Source organism: Hemiscyllium ocellatum, chromosome 18 (assembly GCF_020745735.1).
Source record: "Hemiscyllium ocellatum isolate sHemOce1 chromosome 18, sHemOce1.pat.X.cur, whole genome shotgun sequence".
In the NCBI taxonomy this organism is placed as follows: domain Eukaryota; kingdom Metazoa; phylum Chordata; class Chondrichthyes; order Orectolobiformes; family Hemiscylliidae; genus Hemiscyllium; species Hemiscyllium ocellatum.
In genome coordinates, this window is record NC_083418.1 from 77,448,579 (window position 1) to 77,474,494 (window position 25,916).

At 43.7% G+C, this 25,916-nt stretch overlaps 1 protein-coding gene across 7 annotated transcripts in view; it reads right to left on the reverse strand.

The window, feature by feature from the left end:
• The window catches only part of nav2a (neuron navigator 2a), a 590,475-nt gene that overhangs the window by 210,224 nt on the left and 354,335 nt on the right, over positions 1–25,916 (reverse strand). For all 7 annotated transcript variants that reach the window (XM_060839109.1, XM_060839107.1, XM_060839106.1 and 4 more), the window contains one exon: positions 14,021–14,143. In XM_060839109.1, coding sequence (XP_060695092.1) covers positions 14,021–14,143 — 123 coding nt within the window. The remainder of the gene's footprint in view (positions 1–14,020; positions 14,144–25,916) is intronic.

Here is a 25,916-nt window from a genome sequence, read left to right on the forward strand (position 1 = left end):
AAGCTGCTAATGACTGACAGGAGAAGTAGTTTTGAATGTACTGGGCACCAGGAGGACTCATGTACCCAGAGGATACAGGCTGTGGCTATCTCAGGCAGTGGAGCATGGATCAATCATTCACGCTGAGTTACACTGTGCAGCTTGTGGTGCTAGGCAGTGCCTTCTGTTGCCTATTGCCCAGATGCTTTTCTTGTCCACACCCACTGGTTTCTGCACCTTGCTGGAGCTCCCCGGTCACTGCACGCCCACATCTATGCCACTTGTCTCCTCTCCTGAAGGAGAGTCAAAGTCTGACCCCAATGGGTAAATGGCTTCCCCTGTGATAATGACCAACTGCCTTCATAGGTTCTGCAGACTTATAGACAACAGACAATAGACAACAGGTGCAGGAGTAGGCCATTCTGCCCTTTAAGCCTGCACCACCATTCAATATGATCATGGCTGATCATCCTTGATCAGTATCCTGTTCCTGCCTTATCCCCATAACCCTTGATTCCACTCTCCTTGAGAGCTCTATCCAACACTTTCTTAAATGAATCCAGAGACTGGGCCTCCACTGCCCTCTGGGGCAGAGCATTCCACACAGCCACCACTCTCTGGGTGAAGAAGTTTCTCCTCATCTCTGTCCTAAATGGTCTACCCCGTATTTTTAAGCTGTGTCCTCTGGTTCGACACTCACCCATCAGCGGAAACATGTTTCCTGCCGCCAGAGTGTCCAATCCTTTCATAATCTTATGTCTCAATCAGATCCCCTCTCAGTCTTCTAAACTCAAGGGTATACAAGCCCAGTCGCTCCAGTCTTTCAGTGTAAAGTGACCCTGCCATTCCAGGAATTGACCTCGTGAACCTACGCTGCACTCCCTCAATAGCCAGAATGTCTTTCCTCAAATTTGGAGACCAGAACTGCACACAATACTCCAGGTGTGGTCTCACCAGGGCCCTGTACAGCTGCAGAAGAACCTCTTTGCTTCTATACTCAATCCCTTTTGTTATGAAGGCCAGCATGCTATTAGCCTTCTTCACTACCTGCTGTACCTGCATGCTTACCTTCATTGACTGGTGTACAAGAACACCCAGATCTCTTTATACTGCCCCTTTACCTAAATTGATTCCATTGAGGTAGTAATCTGCCTTCCCGTTCTTGCCACCAAAGTGGATAACCATACATTTATCCACATTAAACTGCATCTGCCATGCATCTGACCACTCACCTAACTTGTCCAGGTCACCCTGTAATCTCCTAACATCCTCCTCACATTTCACCCTGCCACCCAGCCTAGTATCATCAGCAAATTTGCCAATGTTATTACTAATACCATCTTCTATATCATTAACATATTGTAAAAAGCTGCGGTCCCAGCACTGATCCCTGCAGTACCCCACTGCTCGTTGCCTGCCATTCCGAAATGGAGCCGTTTATCACTACTCTTTGTTTCCTATCAGCCAACCAACTTTCAATCCAAGATAGTACTTTTCCCCCAATACCATGTGCCCTAATTTTACTCACTAACCTCCTATGTGGGACTTTATCAAAAGCTTTCTGAAAGTCCAGGTACGCTACAGCTACTGGATCTCCCTGTCCATCTTCAGAGTTACATCCTCAAAAAATTCCAGAAGATTAGTCAAGCATGATTTCCCCTTCATAAATCCATGCTGACTCTGACCTATCCTGTTACTACTATCCAGATGTGCCGTAATCTCATCCTTTATAATAGACTCCAGCATCTTTCCCACCACTGAGGTCAGACTAACTGGTCTATAATTTCCTGCTTTCTCTCTCGCACCTTTCTTAAAAAGTGGTACAACATTAGCCCCCTCCAATCCGCAGGAACTGATCCCGAATCTGTCGAACACTGGAAAATAATCACCAACGCATCCACGATTTCTCGGGCCACCTCCTTCAGTACCCTGGGATGTAGACCATCAGGCCCCGGGGACTTATCAACCTTCAGACCTAACAGTCTCTCCAACACCAATTCCTGGCAAATATAAATTCCCTTCAGTTCAGGTCCTTCAGCCACTGTTACCTCAGGAAAATTGCTTGTATCTTTCCCAGTGAACACAGATCTGAAGTACCAATTCAATTCTTCTGCCATTTCTTTGTTCCCCGTAATAGATTCCCCTGTTTCTGTCTTCAAGGGCCCAATTTTAGTCTTGACCATTTTTTTGCCTTTCACACACCTAAAAAAACTTTTACTATCCTCCTTTATATTTTTGGTCAGTTTACCTTCGTACCTCATTTTTTCTCTGCGTATTTCCTTCTTAGTAATCCTCTGTTGTTCTTTAAAAGCTTCCCAGTCCTCCGTTTTCCCACTTATTTTTGCTATGTTATACTTTTTCTCTTTTAACTTTATATGTTTCTTAACTTCCCTTGTTAGCCACGGCCACCCATGCCTCCTCCTAGGATCTTTCTTCCTTTTTGGAATGAACTGATCCTGCATCTTCTGCATTCTACACAGAAATATCTGCCATTGTTCCTCCACTGTCATCCCTGCTAAGGTATTGCACCATTGAACTTTGGCCAGCTCCTCCCTCATAGCTCCATAGTTCCCTTTATTCAACTGAAAAATTGCCACTTCCGATTGTACCCTCTCCCTCTCAAATTGCAGATTGAAGCTTATTGTATTATGGTCACTACTTCTCAATGGTTCCTTCACTTAGAGGTCCCTGACCAACTCTGGTTCGTTGCACAATACCAGATCCAGAATTGCCTTCTCCCTGGTAGGCTCCAGCACCAGCTGTTCTAAGAATCCATCTCGGAGGCACTCCACAAAGTCTCTTTCTTGAGGTCCAATACCATCCTGATTCTCCCAGTCTACCTGCATGTTGAAATCCCCCATAACGACTGTAGTAACATCTTTGCGACAGGCCAATTTCAGCTCCTGATTCAACTTACATCCGACATCCAGACTACTGTTTGGGGGCCTGTAGATAATTCCCAAGAGGGTCTTTTTATGCTTAGAATTTCTCAGCTCCATCCATACTGACTCTACATCCCCTGATTCCCCCGCGCAAGAGACTGAATATCATCCCTTACCAACATGGCCACCCCACCCCCTCTGCCCGTCAGTCTGTCCTTACGATAACACGTGTAGCCTTGAATATTCATTTCCCAGGCCCTGTCCACTTGAAGCCACGTCTCAGTTATCCCCACAACATCCTATCTGCCAATTTCCAAAACAGCCTCAAGCTCATCCATCTTATTTCCCATGCTTCGTGCATTCATATATAGTATTTTTAATTTGTTACTGCCCTCACCCTTCCCATCCAGTCCTATTTCACTCAACCTTACAGCAAGATCCCTTTTTGAGTTTTCTGCCTCATTGATACAGTTGTCTTTCTTGACTTCCCTGGTTCTAATTTTCCCTTCAATTTCCTTCTTAAACATCCAGTTTGTCCCCTCCTCCCCGCTACTTAGTTTAAATGTAGCGGTGTTGCAGTAGTAAACCTGCCTGCCAGAATGCTGGTCCCTAACCTATTAAGGTGTAAACCGTCTCTCTTGTAGAATTTAAGCTTACCACAAAACATACCCCAGTGATCCAAGAATTTAAATCCTTGCTCCCTGCACCAGTTCCCCAGCCACACGTTCAAGCTCATTATCTCCCTGTTTCTGGCCTCACCAGCCCGAGGAACTGGAAGCAAACCGGAGATAACCACCCTGGACGTCCTGCTTTTCAGCCTTCTTCCTAGTTCTCCGAAGTCCCGCTGTAGTATGTTCCTCCTCTTCTTCCCGACATCATTTGTGCCGACACGTACCACCACCTCTGGCTCTTCACATTTGTCCTTGAGGATTTCCTGCACTCTGTCAGTGATGTCTTTAACCCTGGGACCAGGAAGGCAACACACCTTCCTTAAATCCCATCTGCTGCCACAAAAACCCCAGTCAGTTCCTCTCACTATGGAGTCCCCTATTACCACGGCTCTGTGCGATGTCCGACTCTTCCGCTCTGCCTCCACGCCAACTTTTGATTGACAGACCTGGCCGCCTTGCAGACTGGCAATGTCATCTGTCTCTACTGTTTCTAAAAGATTCAACTTGTTCCTGACAGGTACTTCCCCCGGGGTCTCTTGCACCTGTCTCCTCTCTGCCTTCCTCATCGCCTGCTCTCTCCTGGTACGATTGGTGTAATAACCTCGCTGAAGGTCTTGTCCAAAAAGATCTCGTTTTCTCGGATGAACCTAAGGTCCTTGAGTTCTTTCATCAGTGCTGCAATATGCTTTGTCAATAGCTGAATGTGCACACACTTTCCACACATATACAATCCAGACACACAGAGTCATTGACCTCCCACATCAAGCACGTAGCACACTGAACCAGCTTGGTAGTCATGTCTTCACCCTCTTCAACGGTGGCGTAATCACTTCATCAACTTGGGAGATTTCCTATCACTCAGAACACTTCACTTTGGCTTCACGATGTGCATGACTATCACTGGTAGCCTGGGACAGACAGGGTCTTAACACCATGGCAATACAACTAAAAGTCTTTATTAATATCACAAAGGAATGTTCATAACTTTCTCCATTAAGTCTCAGTTCCATTATAACATAATCCCTGTAATAGAGGCTCTGGAGATGTTATCAGACCACTGAATCACAGAATCCTTACAGTGTGGAAGGAGACCATTCGGCCCATTGAGTGCACACCGACCCTCTGAACCGCAGCGCACCCCATCTCTACAACCTTGCATTTCCCATGGCTAACGTACCTAGCCACATATTCCTGGTTACTATGGGGCAATCTAGCATGGTCAGTCCACCTAATCTGCACATCTCTTGACTATGGGAGGAAGGCAGAGAACCCACAGGAAACTGAGCACCCACAGGAAACCCACGCAGACATGGGCAGAATGTGTAAACTCCACACAGACAGTCACCCGAGGGTGGAATTGAACCTGGGTCCCTGGTGCTGTGAGGCAACAGTGCTAACCACTGAGGCACTGTGCCATCCAAACAGCTATCCCTCTTTTCTAGTCTGAAGAGTGTCCAAACTTGATGGAGGCACTTTTCAAAGACAAAGCCTGATGACTGGTTCAAATGTATGGTCTCATAGCTAGTCCACAATCTATCTGCTGCCCACCCTGAGCCTTGATGCTATTTTTAAGATCAGAACCACGCAGGAAAATTCCTGGCAATGATTTATTCAGTGACTTTGAGAACTGGGCATTGCCAAGCTGTCAGCTATCCGTCCATCTTCCAGCCCACACCTGGTAAAATTGGCTGTGCACAGTACAAGGATGAATGAAGATCTGGTAACATGGGATCACACCATTATATAAGCTCCTCTGCATTCCTGCACCTCCCCCCACACTGCGCCAGAAAATTCCAACCGTGGACTCCGGTATACCTCTCATAGGTTTTGTCTCAGAACACAACACATCATTTATATTTCTTGAGTTAGTAACTTGCAAAATATACATTTTTAATACTTGTTGATCCTGAAATTATTAGGAATTTATCTGAAACAATCATTCTGCTATTTCCCTATTCGCAATTATGATGTTTTTCTTGGCAGTTTCAAACATGGAACTGCCCAGCAGCTTTGGGATAGTTATCCCATTTATTTCCTGAAACGCTTGCTGGATGTTTGAAAAATGTTCAATTTCAGCAAACATGTTGCGCTTGTTATATTTTGTTATGTAACTGTTTTATTTAGACGGCTAACATTTCCTTAGATTTCAAATTAAACTCAGTAGATAGCAAACAAATCAAATCAGTGGCAATGGTTAAGGCAACTAACTTTAGCATGAATTGTGGTTTTAGGTTCTGATTAAGCAGTGGTTCTATCCGTACTTCCAGACCAGAAGGCCCAGGTACTAGTCCTTCCTGCTCTGAAATTATGTACCTGAAAAGGATGAGTAAAAATAATTAAAAGGCAGCATTTAAATCTACCTTGTGAACTTCAATCATGAGCCACCATGTTGAAATAAGAAAAAAGTTATTCGTAGGAGTGAAGGCTTTTGTCTTTGGTGTAATAAGTGAGCCCAGCTGTGAGTTCCAATGATTCCATTAACCTGTCCTTCAACCATTAAATTAATTCTGTCTCGCTCACTCTGCCGAGATGCTGGAGGGAGACTGCAACTTGTAAGGTCTGAATATTATGCTAATAGGGTTAAATGTGTGAAGAAAAATATATCGGAGCTTGTAGCAAGTAATGAACTCTTGACGGCAAAGCACATTATAATAACCACAAACAACTCCTCCGGGGATGTGCTAAAGACAAAAGCTCCTGTCTAAAATCAACATGCTATCAGGCCTTATTGGGGTAACACTCTGGAACTCAAACCTCACTCTTTCTGGAGTCTTCACAAAGTTTAAGATTTTATCAAAGTAAGTAAAGTCTGCAATGTATCTGTCTGATAGAGCCAAGTTGACTGAAAGCACACAACAGGTTCCTGCACTTAACAAGGATCACCATTTATTACAAACAAATAGATCCTAGCTGTAGGTAAATAATATTATGTATGTCAACATATGACTCCATTGGTTAAGAAGGTTAGATTCTTATAACATTCCCATGACACACACATGCACACAGGCAGAGAGTGACATAAAACATTGATATTATTGGTGGAGAGAGAAACTGAGAAGGCAGTTCTCCCTGCACATGGTCTGTATCCCTCTATTCCCTGCCTGTTCATGCATTTGTTTCAATGCCTCTTTAATGTTGCTTTCGTATTTTAAGTGGGGATTTATTGAAACATCTCTGAAACAAGTCTGGGACTTGTCTGAAAGTTCCTGGTTTCACTGGGACATTTGAACATGGCCTGGAGGAAATAGCAGAAGCTCCTCTGATGGTTCAAGTTTTGAAAAGCAGTGTTGGGTGTGTGACACAGACAGGGGAGGTTCCTGCCTCCCAGACAGTGTTGCACTGACCTCGCCCAGGGTGAGCTGAAGGGATGTGCAATGGTTTAACTGTTCAGTGACCTTTGTTATGGACACAGACATGCACATGGAGTGAGAACAGAATCAGGCGCACGTGGAATGATCAAAGAGTGCTTCCTGCCCCCAGCTGATTAAGCAAAAGCAGTTCAAAAACAGGCTAATCACTTCAGCTCCAGGGTAACTAAAACACAGGTCCAAAGTACAACTAAAAACCTGAAAGGAATATATGTGGCTGTGTAAATGTGAGAGCATGACAAATCCCTTTTTAATTTAAGTTATGAGCATTTCATCCTGTTGTGGCATTATTTTGCTGGCACCAATCTGTGTTCTGCAAAATAATCAAGCAGCTTAAACTGCTCCACAGGCCACAAGCTACCAGAAAGGTTCCAGGCATCAGTATTACTGCCGATCAGCAACTCCGTTAGTGTGCGAGTTAGGCTTTGTAAAGAGCAGTGGGATTCACACTGCAAATAGATGTAGCACTTCACACCAGTATACCAGTAGGTGTAATTGCAACAGGAGGCCAGAGAGGGGGTCCTGTGTGAGATATTCCATTTTGGGTCAGTTTAGGTTCTGTATCATTGCTGGCAGCATGGAGAGATAGAGTTAGGCGGATTGGCCATGCTAAATTGCCCATAATGTCCATGGATGTGCAGACTATGTGAATTGGTCATGCAAAATGCAGGGTTACAGGGACAAGATGGGTGGGGCGGGGGTGGGAAGGTGAGTGATCTGGATGGGATGCTCTTCAGAGAGTTGGTGTGGACTGGATGGGCTGAATGGCCTGCTTCCACATTGTAGGGATTCTATGATTCTATTCCATGAGTATAACAGCATTGCACACTGATGTTGAGACTGCAGTGTAACATGGCAGAATGTTTGGAGGATTCACACAGAGGGGAGAATCTATGCACTCCTCAAGGCAAGGTTGGTGGCGTGGGCGTTGCCTTGGGCTGTAACAGGTGGAGGTATTCTCAGGTTTCATTACCGACTTTCGGGAATGGGGGTGGTTGGCGTCATTCAAATGCCCTCAGTATCTGCTTTGGAAGGACAAGGGGGCCTGATTAAATCCTTACTTTCTACCTTACTATCTTACTTCCAGCTTATCACCTTAATTTATGCTGACAGACTACTCCTCTTTGGACACATATTCAATGGAAGACAGGGTCAAGATTAGACTGGTGCTAGAAAAGCACAGCAGGTCAGGCAGCATCCGAGGATCCGGAAAATCAACATTCCTTCATCAGGAATGAGGCCTCCATGGATGCTACCTGACCTGCTGTGCTTTTCCAGCACCATTCTAGTCTTGACTCTCATCTCCAGCATCAGTAGTACCCACCTCCCCTTTCATTGGAAGACAGAAGAATCAGATGTGACCTTATTGAAACATACTAGATTCTTAGTGGGCTTGGGGTTAAAATCACACAACTGAAAATGTGTTGCTGGAAAAGCACAGCAGGTCAGGCAGCATCCAAAGAGCAGAAGAATCGACGTTTCTTCAGGAATGAGGAAGGGCTCATGCTCGAAACGTCGATTCTCCTGCTCCTTGGATGCTGCCTGACCTGCTGTGCTTTTCTAGCAACACATTTTCAGCTCTGATCTGCAGTCCTCACTTTCTCCTTAAAATCACACAGCACCAGGTTACAGTCCAACAGGTTCATTTGGAAGCACTAGCTTTCAGAGCGCCCTCCCTGATATTCCACAATCACCTGTTGAAGGAGCAGTGCTCCGAAAGTTAATGCTTCCAACTAAATCTGTTGGACAACATCCTGGTGTCATGTGAGTTTTAGCTTTGTCCATCCCAGTCCAACATTGGCTCCTCCACATCAAGGTAAATGAGGACTGTTCGCTTTTATTAATTCACAGGGGTACCAGTGAATAGGGTATCATTTGTTGCACATTCCAAAATGCCCAGGAGGCAGTTCAGAGTCACCTACATTGCTGTGGGCTGGAGTCACAAATAGGCCAGACTGAGTAAAGATGAAAGTCAATTTTTGTAATCTGCTGTTTTTGATTCTGTCTTCCCTATAAATTGTTTAAAATGCCAAAAAAAAATGCTTTTTCTCAAATAAAGAGACAGCAGTTTCCTAAAAGATATGAGTTAGCCAGATGGAGTTTTCCTCTATCAATTGATAATGGTTATACAGTCACCATTGGATTCTAAATTCCAGATTTTTATTTTATTTGAACATGACTTCCCAAAATGTTACCTGAGCTTCTGGATTATTATCCAGCTATTACACTGCTAGGCCATCACTTCCTGCTGCTTCCAGGGATGGGGGTCTAGGACTAGAGGGCATAATGTCACAATATGACAGTCACACGTTTCAGACAATTTCCTTTCTCAGAAGATAGCAAATCTGTGAAATTGTTCATTAAAAAGACTCATTACGGTTGGGTTATTAAATATATTCACAGCTAAAACAGACAGATTTTTAATGCGTAAGGGAATCAAGGGTTAAGGGGAACGGCAGGAGAGTGGCGTTGAAGATGATCAAATCAGCCATGATCTCATTGAATGGCAAAGCACGCTCGATGGGTTGAATGGTCTACCTCAGCTTTTTTGTCTGATTGTATCTCACAGGCTCTCCACAAGAGACTTCCAGTCTGGCCTTCTCTGCTGTGGTCTAGGATCATTGGCAATCCTGGGCTACAGTTCCTATACTGACACTGCTAAGCAATGCAAGGCAATCAGCCTCTGATTGGCCAAAAGCTCCTGGGACAATGAATTTCCGACCCTAGGGTTCTTGGTCTCAGGGAAGGCATTCTGCTGCCCTATTAAATGCCTGGGTAGGAGACGCAGGGGACTCTGACCATTCCTGGAGACCCCCTCCCTCCCCCAACTCTGTTAAATATCGTCCAAAAGTTCTACAGCTTCCTGCTGAGACATCATTTTGTATGGTTAGTGGATACATCCTTTCCCAGTAGCGCTTCAGTGAGTACAGCACAAAACCAGATCTGCCTCAGTTTCCATCTCTCGTTACCACTGAGTTCATATAAAGTCATAGAGTCTAGAGATGTACATCATGGAAAAAGACCATTTGGTCCAACTTGTCCATGCTGACCAGCTATCCCAACCCAACCTAGTCCAACTTGCCAGCACCCAGCCCATATCCCTCCAAACCTTTCCTATTCATATAACCATGCATATGTCTTTTAAATGTTGCAATTGTACCAGCCTCCACCACTTCCTCTGGCAGCTCATTCCATACACGTACCACCCTCTGCGTGAAAAAGTTGCCCCTTAGGCCTCTTTTGTATTTTTCCCCTCTCTCCCTAAACCTCTAGTTCTGGACTCCCCCACCCCAGGGAAACAACTTTGTCTATTTATCCGATCCTTGCCCCTCATAATTTTGTAAAGCTCTATAAGGTCACCCCTTAGCCTCCGACATTCCACAGAAAACAGCCCCAGCCTATTCAGCCTCTCCCTATAGCTCAAATCCTCCAACCCTGGCAACATCTTTGTAAATCTTTTCTGAACTCTTCCAAGTTCCACAATATCTTTCCAACAGGAAGGAGACCAGAATTGCACGCAATATTCCAACAGTAGCTGAACCAATCTGTCAGTGCAGGTTATAACTGGTAGGCAGGTTATAACTATCCTGCTCAGTATGCATGCACATATGCATGGCCACACTCATACGCATGCGCACACACACACACACACACACACACACACACACACACACACAGGTACATACACACATGTACCCACATATGTGCACACATATGTTACATGCACAAATACCCACACACTCACGTACATATACACACCTATGTGCACACACACACACGTACAGACATGTGTGCACATACACACAAAAATATGTGTACACATGTGGCGACACTTGAAAATGCAAACACATGTATGCACAAACATTACTACGTATGCCCACACATACATCTGAAAGTCTTATGTACTATCAATTCTCAAACTCCAACAAGCTACTTGAGTAAGGTTATGGTGAATAATTTGTATAGGCCCTGAATTGCCCGAACTCATCTGAGCAAGTCTGTTTACTGAGGTGAAGTTAGGAATGGAGACGTGTGTACCAGGAATTGACGCCATGAATACATCTTGGCACAATTTAAAAGCAGCTCATGATTATCCCAAGGCCTGTGGGTTTAATTAGCAGTGACATCCTTCAGAAAATATAATGCAGTTTATATCTGACCAATGAAATTAAAGAAATCATAGGCAAGAATGCAATACATCAGAAAACCAAATGGGATCATTATCAAACCTTTTATTTCAAATACGGAGAAACTCACAGTAAAATTCCTTTTCAAGGGTTCCATAAAGTTATTACATTTCACTCTGATCTCATTAATTTTCAACTTGCATGGTTTCTGCTTTCTTCATAATCCTTTCATTTCAAAATGTCACAGAAGACCTGAGGTTATCTACAGCCAGGCTTCAGACTGAGATGAATTAATGGCTGCATCAGTTTTGGAATAAGTGCATTAATAAAACATTTGATTAAATAAGGTTAATAATTTTCTTTATAGCCAGATCAAGGCTTCATTTAAAAATGCATGTGACCATGGAAGAGTTTCAGGGCTACAGTTTTCTTGCCACCCGCTCTCATTGGCTCCTGGCTTTTTGCCTGCATGATGAAACTCACACTTGGCCCTTAAGAAGCCATTCTCCAGGCATGAGTCAAAATGTTTGATGTTTCTTTGGCTAAGAGAGCAATCACAATGCAGGCCAAGCCAGATTATCTCATACAGAGACAAAAAAAAACTGCAGATGCTGGAATCCAAGGTAGACAAGTAGGAGGTTGGAAGAACACAGCCAGCCAGGCAGCATCAGGAGGTGGAACAGTCAATGTTTCGGGTCTAACCCTTCTTCAGGTTTATCTCATACAGCTATTTCCCATGACAGGTGAAATGCCAAGATGAACATCACTTCACCAAAGTATGGGCCGGACTTTTCCGACTGAGGTAATTGCCTTGACATTTGTGGATGCAAATTCAGGAGAATGTTTTTATTATTCATTATTCATGTTTCATTCATTAGTCACCATGAAGGGCTCAGTGGTTAACACAAGTTCAATTCCACACTGTGTGGAGTTTGCATGTTCTCCCTGTGTCTGCGTAGTTTTCCTCTGGGTGCTCTAGTTTCTTCCCACAGTCTAAAGATGTACAGGTGAGGTGAATTGGTCATTGGAAATGCAGGATTATGGAGATAGTATGGTTGGGATGCTCTTCAGAGGGTTGGTGTGGACTTGATGGGTCAAATGGCCTTTTTCTGCACTGTAGGGATTCTACAACTCACCTTCTCAATCTCACCCCTCGGCTCAGGTTAAACCACTCACAGTCATCTCTTTCTAACGAGGGAGTGGGACTTTAGTGACTTTATCTTTCCCTTACCTGAAGCAACAGTTCAGCTTCATAGACATGTTTTCCACTGACAAAAGAAAGCTGAGGGGGCTCCTTCCTGACTCAAACCAGCCGGGCTTCCTCAGAAAAAGTGCTGAATTCTAGTGTGTGTTGCTGTGACAAAAATTGACACTAATGGTTTTCGAAGGACCGATTACACCACACAAAACCAGTAGCCGCTGTCAAGGAAGTGCACAAGTTGCAAACTCAATATGATCTCAATTCACAACATTAGACAAATATTGACATTCTCCTGGCACTTGTGACAGGCCATTTCCCATAGTATAGTGTCTTCCAGCCGTTTTGCGAAGCACATCAGTTAGAAACTCAACTGTTTCAACAATACAGGCCTTGAGAGATTTGAATTGCTTAAAACAACACTTTAAGTAAATATTTTAACAAGAAAGGCATGTAATGTCTGACATTTCAATGAAGGAAAGGTCTCCTCAAATGAATAGTCTTTTTTGTCAGTGCAATCCCAATGTCTTGCTCCCTTCAAACTTCTGGCAAATCGTCTTCTTCAATATTCACTGATTTTAAATGATTCCTTTAATTCCTTTGCCGCTGATACACCCTCAAGACTCAGGTATGAGACACATTCACTAAATTAGTTTGATCGACAGGCAGGAAATCTCATTTTTAAGTTTGGTCTTCCGTGCGATTCTGGTCTCCTTCTTATCAGAAGGATGTTGTGAAACTTGAAGGGTTCAGAAAATATTTACAAGGATGTTGCCAGGGTTGGAGGATTTGAGCTTCAGGGAGAGGCTGAAGAGGCTGGGGCTGTTTTCCCTGGAGCGTCGGAGACTGAGGGGTGACCTTATAGAGGTTTATAAGATCATGAGAGGCATGGATAGGATAAATAGAGAAGGTTTTTTTCCCCTGAGGTCAAGGAGTCCAGAATTGGAGGGCATAAGTTCAGGGTAAAAGGGGAAAGATATAAAAGGGACCTAAGGGGCAACATTTTCATGCAGAGGGTGATGCATGTATGGAATGAGCTGCCAAAGGAAGTGTTGGAGGCTAATCCAATTACAGCATTTAAAAGGCATCTGGAAGGGTATATGAATAGGAAGAGTTTAGAGGGTTATGGACCAAGTGCTGGCAAATGGGACTAGAGTAGGTTAGGATATCAGGTCGGCATGGATGAGTTGGACTAAGGGGTCTGTTTTGTGCTGTACATCTCCATGACTCTACGTTCACACCTGCCTACGTAGCCTGCTTGGATACCGATAACTCATTCAGGACCATCACCTAAACTCTGGCTGTTTTGGACATCATGACGTGATTCTTGTCTGTCATCATGACACCAATGCATGGTCCATACACTTTGATCAAAACGTGGCAAATGTTCATGCTGCAGCTGGTTCTCACAGAGACCAATTACTCTATGTGGACATAAATGTCAACAGAAATAGACTTCGATCATTGCACCCAGAGCTGAGTGGACCATTCATCCCCACCAATCTCTACTCTCTGTCAATTCAACAGCTGTTCATCTGCACCTTAATTCCAAACAAAGTAACTGCCTTTGATCTATACACAGGGTTAAAGCAATTAAGATTCATTCACTCAACTTTATGGAACAGAATGAGTCACAGCAAAAGAAGAGCACAAATAATGACAGACAAAACAGCCACAATAAACTTCCTTGCTTCAACAAGCTCAGGAATGGCTGTTAAATTTTCAATGTGTTACATTTCAGCTTGGAAGTTCTTGAGGAACTTCTCATCCCAACTTGAAACATCAACTCTCCTACCTGTCTGCATCACCCATGCCCACAGATGTGTTGCGTTGGACATTCTCTCGAACAGCGGCCATTCCATCTGGCAAGCGATTAAGTCGACGAGTGTAAAGCCCCAGCCCACCATCCGTCATGTATCTGAAACAGAAAGGAAAAATGCCACTTTCAGCTGTGATAAACAGCAACAGATCAGGATAGCCAAGTCAGTCCCCTGAGTAGAATCTTGGCGTGCTGTGAACATCTTTAATTGGCAGGACTTCACATTCCATTAATCTCAATGCAATGCATGGCTCATGTGTTTGTTCATCTAGCATTCCTTTCTTTTGAAAGGGGGCTGCAATACATCCAATGGAAATTTATGAAAATGAAGGTATGGTCCTCATTGAGTTCTGATGCAACGTCATCAGGTTGGCACAATCAATGAAGGGGGCAAAAGGGAAGATCTCAGATTTTATTTACACACCCTTCGCAGCTGGAAAATGCACCAAATCTTAATTTCAAGATGCTACTTCAGAAACGAGCCACACCAGGAAGAGAAGCCCTGTAATGGAAATCACTCTCCGAAGAGGTTATTGATGTTTTGTCGGCATTACTGACCTTTGCACCTCTCTTCAGCTGTGTTTTATTCCATCTCCTCCCAACATATTTTAAATTCCTCACATTTCTTAATACAATACTTGATCAATGTTTCACGTTCACTAACTTATCGCAGGCAATCATTCAGTTTTCTCAGTAGTGTTTCCCTCGCCCAACCCCTTTCCAAAGTTTTTTTTTGAACAATCAGTGATTCATTTCCCACTTCCTTTCTTCACTTTTTCTGTTTATTTCAGAGATTTTCCTAGTGCCCCAGTTAGTGATTTTCATGCCTGCATCACTCCCTGCTCGACAACTCTTACCTGCTGCTCTCTGTGTTCCTCATCGCCAGTCACACTCCACGCCACTAACCTTTAATAAGCATGTCTAATTTCAAGCCATCCAATCAATGACTCTTCATAGCATTTAGAAGATGTTATGAGATAACATAAGACAAAAATTAAAATCTGTCTCATTTATGAGTTCCTCTGTACAACTGGTACACTCAACCTGAAGGAAGCCAAATAATCTAGTCTTTCGATCACCTGTGTCATACCTTAGTAACACCAAAACCAAAGTCCTCCCACATTTGCCACTATCAAATGTTGCTTTGATTTGGCCTTTGGGTGAATGTTTGCATCACAGGTTCAGGGACAGAGGGATCTGGGTGTCATAGAGTCATAGGGATGCACAGCATGGAAACAGACCCTTCGGTCCAACTCATTCATTCTTACCATATGTCCTAAATTAATCTAGTCCCATTTGCCAGCACCTGGCCCCTATCCCTCTAAATCCTTCCAATTCATGTTCCCATCCAGATGCGTTTTACCTGTTGTAATTGTACCAGCCTCCACCACTTCCTCAGGCAGCTCATTCCATACGTGCACTATCCACTGTATGAAAACGTTGCTCCTTAGACCCACTTATAAATCTTTCCCCTCTCACCCTAAACCTATGCCCTCTAGTTCTGACTCCCCCACCCCAGGGAAAAGACCTTGTCTGTTACCCTATCTATGCCCCTCATGATTTTATAAGCCTCTATAGGGTCACCCATCAGCCTCTGACGCTCCAGGGAAAACAGCCTCAGCCTATTCAGCCTCTCCCTGTAGTTCAAACCCTCCCTTGTGCACGAATCACAGCAAACTAGTATTCGGAAACAGTAGGTAATAAGGAAAGGGAATTGTGACATTTATTGCTCAAGGGATAGAGTGTAAAAGGAAAAAGGTGTTGCTGCAACTATACAAGGCAATGGAGGAGTCCTGCGTACTCTGGTCCCTTTACTTTAGGAGGGGTGTAGTTGTATTGGAGACAGTTCAGAGAAGGTTCACTCAATTGTTCCAGAGATGAAAGGTTTATCTTATGAAGAGAGATTGAGCAGTTTAGGCCTCTACTCTTTGGAGTTTAGAAGAATGAGAGGAGATCTATTTGACAAATATAAGGTGCTAAACAGGATTGATAAAGTAGACGTAGAACGGAAGTTTCCTCATGTGGGGCGATCGAGAATGACAGGTCATAGTTTTAGGATAAGGGATGACAAATCTAAATCAGAGATGAGGAGGAATTACTTCTCTCAAAGGGTCGTGAATCTATGAAATTCACTGCCTCTAGAGTGTGGGATGCTGGGACATTGAGTAAATTTAAGAAGGAGATGGGCAGATTTTTAATTAGTAATGAGTGGAAGGGTTATGGGGAGTGAGCAGGACAGTGAAGTTGAGGCCAAGATGAGATCAGTAATGATCGTACTGAACGATGAAGCAGGCTGGAGGGGCTGAATGACTTGTTTCCACTCCAGGATCTTATGGTCTTATATACAGCATTGAGATTTCCTCACCGACTATGACTGAACAACCTCTCACCAAGGGGCTACAAGCTAGAAATGGACCTGCCTGATATCATTCAAGCGCTTCAGCTGGACCTTGTAGATTTAGGTCAGGGCCAAGTATTTAAGTCGTGTGTTTAAATAAACTAATTTCAGTTCTGCTTATCGATTTCACACTCAGTCAAAACTGCACCAATGTCTATCAGAATGAGCACACTCCCACCATCTGTATTGATCACCTTCACATGCTGACACCCATAGCGTCGGACTGCAAATACTGAGGTTTATGGAGCTCAGAAGGTGCACAACAAAACTGCTGGGTTTCACAGGTAAAACCATCAAGACACAAGCACAAACTGTTAGTAATCTTGGCACTACATTGCTCGCAATCTGACACAATCTTGTGGAACCCAGTTAGAGTAGGATACCTTAGAGAGGGCAGCCAAGGGAAATTGTGTCACAGCTAGACCCCTTTTCGTATGAGGAGAAAGTGAGGACTGCAGATGCTGGAGATTAGAGTCAAGAGTGTAGTGTTGGAAAAGCACAGCAGGTCAGGCCGCATCCGAGGAGCAGCAGAATCGATGTTTCGGGCATAAGCCCTTCATCAGGAATTAGGCCTGTGGGCTGGCAGCTGAGAGATAAATGGGAGAGGGGGAGGGGATGGGGTTGGGGGGAAGGCAGCTGAGAATGTGATAGGTAGATGAATATGGGGGAGATGGTGATAGGTCCGAAAGGATGGGAAAGGTGATGGGCAGGTCAGGAAGGCAGTGCCAAGTTGGAGGCTTGGGACTGGGGTAATGTGGGGGGAGGGGAAATGAGGAAACAGGTGAAATCCACATTGATCCCATGTGGCTGCAGGGTCCCAAGGCGGAATATGAGGCGTTCTTCCTCCAGGGATCAGGTGATAAAGGTTTGGCGATGGAGGAGGCCTAGGAACTGCACGTCCTTGATGGAATTAGAGGGGAAGTTGAAGTAGTCACCCAGTGGCGTTGGTTGGTTCGGGTGTCCCAGAGATATTCTCTGAAATAATCCACAAGTTTGCGTCCTGTATCCCCAATGTAGTGGAGACCACATCGGGTGCAACGGATACAGTAGATGACATTTGGGGAGGTACAGGTAAATTTCTGTCAGATGTGGAAGGATCCTTTGGGCCCTTCAATGGAGGTGAGGGGGGAGGTGTGGGTGCATGTTTTGCATTTCCTGCGGTGGCAGGGGAAGGTGCCAGGAGTGGGGTGTGGGCTGGTGGGGGATGTGGATCTGATGAGGGAGGGAATGGTCCCTCCGGAATGCTAATAGGGGTGGGGAGGGAAATATATCACTTCAAATTCCCATCCCACTCCATCAAGGACATGCAGGTCCTGGGACTCCTCCATTGTCAAACCCTTACCACCTGAAGCCTGGAGGAAGAACGCCTCATATTCCACCCCGGGAACCTGCAAGGGATGAATGTGGATTTCTACAGTTTCCTGATATCCCCTCTCCCCCATTATCCTAGTCTCAAGCCTCCACCCTCTTGACCAGTCCATTGCCTTTCCCACATATCCGCTCCACTCTCCTCTCTGACCTATCATTTTCTCCCCCACCTTCATCTACTTATTGCATCCTCAGCCAACTTCCCTCCAACCCCATTCCCCCCCCCCTCTCCCTTTACCTGTCAGCACCCCCGGCCCACAAGCCTCATTCCTGATGAATGTCTTTTGCCTGAAACATCGATTCTCCTGCTCCTCAGATGCTGCCTGACCTGCTGTGCTTTTCCAGCACCACACTCTTGACCCTTTTCTTATGACACTGGCAGCCATATTCTGATATATAATCCCCATTGAATATATTCAACTGGGTGACATCTCAGGGTAAGTCAGAAAGCTGTAAAAGTGCACACTTCTCCACCCTTCCAAGCCCATGTCATATCTCAGCAGTTAACGCCGGATCTTGAAAGGATAGAGCTATCAGTGGAACTGAGATGAGGGGTTTTCTTTAATGTACTGTTTGGCGTATGGTCGGTGGAGAAATATTTAAATTTGAAAATGCAGCAGTTTAATCACATCTCATTCTGCAATCTAAACAACAAGCTTGAAAACATTCTAAACCTCACGGTGAACATTAGAATATGATATCAGTTCACTGATGATTCCTATTTTGTAAATTACAGAAATTGTTAAAGAACACTTGTCAGACCCCAGCTGGAGTATTGCGTACAGTTGCAGCCCCATATTATATGAAAGATGCAAATACATTGGAGAGAGTGCAGAAGAACTTTACAAGAATGTTACAGGAATGTCATACTTTAGTCATGAACTAAAGTCCATCCTCCTTTAGTTTGGACTGCTCTCCTTGGAGAGAAGAGAGGGCTTCAAACTCATGATTGGGTTGGACAGAGTAGATCGAGAGAAGCTGTTCCCACTTGTGAAAGGATCAAGAACGTGAGGGTACAGATGTACAATATGTAAAAGAGGCAAGGGTATGTGTGAGAGTAAACCTTATCACCCAGTGAGGGGTTAGGGTGTGGAATGCACTGCCTGTAAATGTGTTGGAGGCAGGTTCAATTGAGGCATTAAAGAAGGGACTGGATGATAATTTGGACAGAAATAATGTGAAAGTGTATGGGAGAAAGGCAGGAGATCGCCCCGAGGTGGTGATGCTTATTTGAAGAGTCAGAGCAGGCACAACAGGCTGAATGGCCTCTTACGGCACCAAAGTAATTCTGTGATTTTGTGTTTAATTCAATGTAAACTCACGACTGATGACAGAAACTGGAATGACAGAAACTGCTGATCACAGTAAAAGCAGTCAAATGTACTGTCATGGTAGTCTTAATGAAATGGAAGGTTTACATTTAATGAAGATAGAGTAAAATCTGACACAAGCTGTGACGATGCTGCTCCTTTAACAAGATTAGGTCATCCTTGGGCTTTTTCTGCGAGTTCATTAATGCATAGATACTGGTTTTACCAACTTGAAGAAGCTTTTAAGATTTTAAACAAATACTTGTACAAAGAAAGGAGAGTGGCCAGTTTTCCTCTCTCAGCTTTTCTCTGGTTTGGTTTGGTTTCAGTAGTCTGGCTGTTCAGGAGCTGCTCGTCGGTTTTTTTTGAGACTGCTGGTCAAAGAATCAACTACATGGAGCAAGATGTCCCATGCTGAATCGCTCTGCCATCTCTCTCTCTCTCTCTCTCTCTCTCTCTCCTATAAGACCTTGTGTTTGATTTTGTCTGTTCTGTCAAGAGGTATTTATGAGCACTGTTGTAGGAATTTGGAACAGCATCATTAAGTTGGGATAGTCTGCTGGGTGTTTGGATGAGTTAAGTTATTCTGTATTCTGTTCTCTTTTCTTTGTGTTTCATTTGGTACTTTGTAAATAAATTCTGTTTTGTTTTAAAACTGATGGATTCTGACCAGCTGCATCACTCCTGAAATATCCACTTTACTGCTGCTCAAAGCAACTGGAAACGTTGAGTCTGGGCTACCTTGCTGAAATGTTTTGAGCAATCTGGATGTAGGTTTGCTCGCTGAGTTGGAACGTTCATTTTCAGACGTTTCAGCTCGGTGAGCAAACCCACATCCAGAACCTCAACCTGAGCTACAAATCTTCTCAAAAAATGTTTTGAGCGGGTCTGGCGTGGCCCACAACAAAGTAAAGCAGCCAATTGGTCAAATCAGTCTTCAAATGCAACCATATATTTGAATACACAATTCAGTGTTGCAAAAACTGCCCTGTCCATTTTGTTCACTTAAGGCTACCAGTCACAGCCTCTACCTCCTACTCACAGTGACAGCAGTGTGTACCACTTACAAGATGCCCTGCAGTAATTCAGCACGGTTCCATGAGCAACACTCTCCAAACTCATAATCACTACCTTCCTTCAGGACAAGAGCAAGCAGATGCATCTGCAAGTTCCAATCCAAGGCACATCATATCCTAACTTGGAAATCTATTGATGTTTCTTGACTGTCACTGGGCTAAGATCCCGCAGCTCTTTCCCTGACAGCAGTACTGCAGGTGTACCTGCATTCCACCGACTATGGGAGTTTAAAAAGGTGGCTTGCCAACGCCATCATAAGGGTAATGGGGACAAACAATAAATGCCAGTGATACCCATATCCCATGAAAGAATAAATAAATAAAATGTATGCCAGCAGAAGGAGTTTAGAAGTGGAGTAAAGGAATCATGCGGTAAGGGCACACATGGTTCTGATTCTTATTGAACCTTAGAAACGACGTCACACACACAGCACTGGTCCAGGATTAGATAGTCAAAATTCATTTGCAGAGGCATAGGACAATTTTAAAAATAAGACACCTATCAATTAGAACTCACACCAAAGGCATTTCTACAAATATGGCTTTTGTAAGCATCAATGTTCCACAAAGGAATATGCCAGTCAGTGGTAATTAGATTGAATTCTGCAAAATCTGCAAGAATTAAAATGTAGTTTATTTTTTGCGCTCTACCTGTAACAATTTCTTCTAGTTAACTTCAATACTATGACTAATCAGACTTTTTTATTCATTCATTCACAGAAATTGGGTATAGCTGGTTAGGCCAGCATCTCTTTGCCCAGAGGGCAGTTAAGAGTGGGTCTGGAGTCACATGTAGGCCAGACCAGGTAAGGATGGCAGTTTCCATCCCTAAAGGACATTAGTGAACCAGATGGGTTTTTCCTAACCAGCACCAGTTCCATGGTCATCATTTTTAATTCCAGATTTTTATCTGTCATGATGGGATTCAAACCTGGGTCTCCAGAACATTACTTGAGGTCTCCTGTTAAAAATTAGTCTTGCACTCATTTAGCATTTTTCACAACAAAAATCTTAAAATGTGTTCAGCCTCTGATGTACTTTTTGGAACGTAGTCACTACAGCAATTTAGAAAAAACGTCACCCAAGCTGCTCACAGCAAGCTTCAGGAAACAGCAATGTGACTGTGATTGGATCATCTGTTTTTGTGATGCTGATTGAGTGGACCATCTCAGCTGAAAAAGTCAAGATTAAAGTGGCACTGGAAAAGCATCTGGCAGCATCTGAGGAGCAAGAAAATCGACATTTCGGGCAAAAGCCTTTCATCAGGAATGAATTTTCATCAAAATTTTCGCCATCTCAGCTGAAAGCCAGTCTTCTCAACAATGCAGCACTCCCTTGGTAGTGCACTGGAATGCCAGCCATGATCCCTGCAGTGGGCCTTGAATGAGGAATCTTATGATTTAATTGCAAGAGTGGTGTCAGGAGGCATAGCTGACTCAACATTATTGCATAACCATTGTGGACTTTCCCTTCATCATTTAAAGACAGATTCTATATCTGGGCATGTTACCACACAATGTGCCTGGACACTGGAGAAGGTAATGATTTAAATTGGAAGTTTAGATAAGCAGAATAATATAGTGGATGGCATTCCAATCTGTCCTAAACTGAGACCAACTACAAGATGCATCTTGTTAATCTTAATGTTTGCTAATATTTAGACAGCTGTGACCAGAATGACTCAGTGGGTAGGATTCTTGTCTGAATGAGAAGGAGATTGAAATCCCACTGCGGAGATGTTAATATCAATGTTTATGCTGACACTCTGCGCAGAACTGTGAGAATGCTGCACTCTCAGAGGTGGGGTATTTCAGATAGGTATTACACTATCCACCCTCTCAGGAAGATGAAAAAAACCTCACAATATTATGCAAACAGAAAAGGAACTGCCACTATTTATTGTTTCAAGCAATATACAATAAGATGTATTTTCTGATGATGTTTGCATTGCTGCTTGTGGGACTAGGCTGTGTGCTGGCACAGTCCTGACATTCCAACAATACAAAAGTATTTCATTGGCTATAAAGACCTTCTATACATCTTGAGGTTCTGAAAGGTGTTGTATACAGGCAAATCTTTCCTCCTTTTGGGTTGTATTTAAACTATCTGTAGTGAAACCTGAGGTATATGACCAAGATATTGTGCTGAGTCAGGGTCAGCAGTGATATCCCCAGTTGATTTTCTATACGTGCCCAAGTAAAATACACTCAGTAGCTCTGAAAAAGTCATATGGACTTGAAACATTAACTTTGATTCTCTGTTCACAGACCTGCTGAGCATCTCCAGCAGTTTCAGCTTTTATTTCTGTACTTGCCTGTACTGTAGCGATTGTAATGAGATCAGCCACTTGGACCTCATAGAATATGAGTTCCCTGATTGGGGCTGTTAATCTGATCCTATCAGGGAGTTCTGGCTGACAGATATAAACAGGAGTGTCAGAGGTTCTGTTCACTCTGAGAGCTGGCTCAGAGGGAGCTGGATTAGCGTCAAGTGCTATGTATGTGTAAATAAAGGGAAACTTGATGATGGGATACCAGCCTCTGTGGAGCTACTTCAGTACATTACTCCCAAAACCATGATCTTCTACTGTGCATAATAACCTTTTAACTGGCACTCTACCAAACATATTCAATGTCCAGTTTCATAATTTAAATTAAATAAATAACTGTATGTGTGAAGAGCTATAACCCAGAATAACTCACCCACCTTCAGTAAAGAAAGGAAGATCATCTGACAGGGGCAAGAAAACAATAGCATTTAGGATGAGACATATTTGGGCATTTCACCAATGTACAAAAAATGTTTTACAGTGCAAAGATAATGCGTTATGGTGCAAAGGGCACTGTGGCTGAGTGGATAGCACTGCTCCTCACAGCACCAGGGACCCGCCAGGGATTCCAGCTTTGGGTAACTGCCCAATTTCCTCCCACAGTCCTAAGATGTGCAGTTTAGGTGAATTGATCACGCTGGGAAAAAAAAACATCTGTAGTGTTTAGAGATGTACAGGGTAAGTGGATTAGGAGACAGTGATGTCTGCAGATGCTGGAGATCAGAGTTGGGAGTGTGTTGCTGGAAAAGCGCAGCAGGTCAAGCAGCATTTCAGGAGCAGGAGAATCGACGTTTCAGGCCGGAGCCCTTCATCAGGAATGGGGAAGTGGATTAGCCATGGTAAATGTGGGATTACGCGATATGGTTGAGGTTTGTGTGGGATGCTCCTCAGAGGGTCAATGCAGGATTCTTTGATATATTTGATATCTGCATCAGCTGGGAGGACAGGCACAATAACAGCACTAGTATTGAGGCTGTGATCATCAGCAACCAACACTGCTGGGCCAGCTTTGTGCTCAGGATACGAGAGTTCTGACCATCAAAGACATCAATACATAGCACTTGACACTGGTCCAGCTCCCTCTGAGCCAGCTCTCAGAGTGAACTGAACCTCTGACACTCCTGTTTATATCTGTCAGCCAGAACACCCTGATTGGACCAGATTAACAGCCCCAATCAGGGAACTTGTATTCTATGAGGTCCAAGTGGCTGATCCTCATTCAGAAAGAAACTCCTGGGAACACAATTCTTTGAAAACACCCATTGCAAGATAAAGTACAGAAAAGGAACCAGGGAAAGGAATGTCAAGGATCTCGAAGCCAAGGACCAATCCTACCTCCTGGAAACACCAGGTGGATGTGTGATGGAAGATGCAACTCTCGGATTGGGCTCATCAGTCACACAAGGATCCACAGATCCCATGACCAGAGATATGAAATGTCCTAGGTGGACAATCATACTCATTAGTAAGTGATTGCTGATGGTGATTTTATATTATTTTACATTCTTCCACTTCTGATCTATTGCACTATACTTTAATCATTTGATAATGCACCTGGTTGCCCCAGGTCCTAATATTCATGAGATGTCAGGGTTGCTGGCAATGCCAACATTTATTGTAGATCACTGATATTGCCTGAGAAGGTGGTGATGAGCCAGTTCCAATCCATGTAATACCATTCCATCTGCAGGGCTTTCAGGAGGGACCTCCAGGATTGACACTGCGACACTGAATAGCTGCAATCAGGATGGTGTGTGGCTCAGATGGGAGCGTGCATGTGGGGCTGCTCCCTTTCATCTGCTGCCCTTGTCTCCTCACAGGAAGAGGCTACTGTCGAGACGGTATTGAATAAATGGATGAGAAGCTAGTCAAGAGGAAAGCAGAATCTTTCATCTGCCTGAGAACTAATAAAAGCCACGAAATATTGGAAATACCCAGCATCTGTCAAGACAGAAGCAGAGTTAATAATCCAAGTTAATTATCTTCCATTAGAACTGGGAAAAGGAGAGAGTGAATATTTATTATTTGAGGTCGTCTGCTGATCCCAAGCATCAAGGATCAGATAGTAAATGGGGTGAAGGGAGTGATGATTTTCAATTGAACAGTAACACAGAGGTGGAACACATTGTCAAGCTGATAGAAGTCCCTGATCAACTTCAAGAGTATGGCATCAAAGCTGAAACACACAAACATTGCTTCATGACATTGAAAGTAACATCCTTTGGTTACTAAATCGATGGTGAGGGAGGGAATGGAATTATCAAATTAGCCATGATCTCAGTGAATGGTAGAGCAAACCTGATGGGCTAAATGACCTATTTGTGCTCCTAGGTCTTATGGTCTTACCGTATTGGCCCAGTTCAGAAGAAGTTCAAGAGGATTTTGAAAGCAAGGAGACCAGAGAACAAAGAAGAATTTAGAGCGTTCACAGGGATTATTTCATTCTATTCTGACCGAGTTAATACATTAACAATTGTTCCACTGTCTCAACTGCTTAAGAGTGGAATAGGTTGGAACTGGTCTGTGGAGTATCGTAAAGTATTTAAAGACAGTGGTAAGGCCGTTTTTGGAATATTGTGTGAGATTCTGTTCTCCCTTCTATAGGAAGGATGTTGTGAAACTTGAAAGGGTTCAGAAAAGATTTACAAGGATGTTTCCAGGGTTTGAGCTGTAGGGAGAGGCTGAACAGGCTGGGGCTGTTTTCCTGGAGTGTCGGAGGCTGAGGGTTGACCTTACAGATTTATAAAATCATGAGCGGCATGAACAGAATAAATAGATAAAGTCTTTTCCTTAAGGTGTTGGAATCCAGAACTGGAGGGCATAGGTTTAGGCTGAGAGGGGAAAAATTTACAAAGGCCCTAATGGGCATTATTTTCATGCAGAGGGTGCTGTGTATGGAGTGAGCTGCCAGTGGTGGAGGCTGGTATAATTGCAACACTTAAAAGGCATCTGGATGGGTATATTCACAGGAAGGGCTTAGAGGGATTTGGACCAAGTGCCGGCAAATGGGATTAGATTAGTTTAGGATATCTGGTCAGCATGGATAGGTTGGACTGAAGGGTCTGTTTCTATGCTGTACAGTTCTATTACACTATAAGTGAAGCATGTACTGACTGGTGATTCTGTTTTGCCCCACCAGGATGGCAAGCAAATATTTGTTTGTAAGCGACACCTCATCATAGGGGTTTAGGTGTGAAAGGAAGATATAGATGCAGGAATTAATAGCCAGTGGTATACAGAGGGTGCTCTGTCAGCATCCTACTTAACAAGAAACTGAGAACAGTTGATAACCACAAAGAAGGATGTGACCACTCTCATGCACGGGAAGTAAAAAATCATTTAACCTTGATTTCAGTCATATGAGGTATAATCATAAACATTGTGAAGAAAT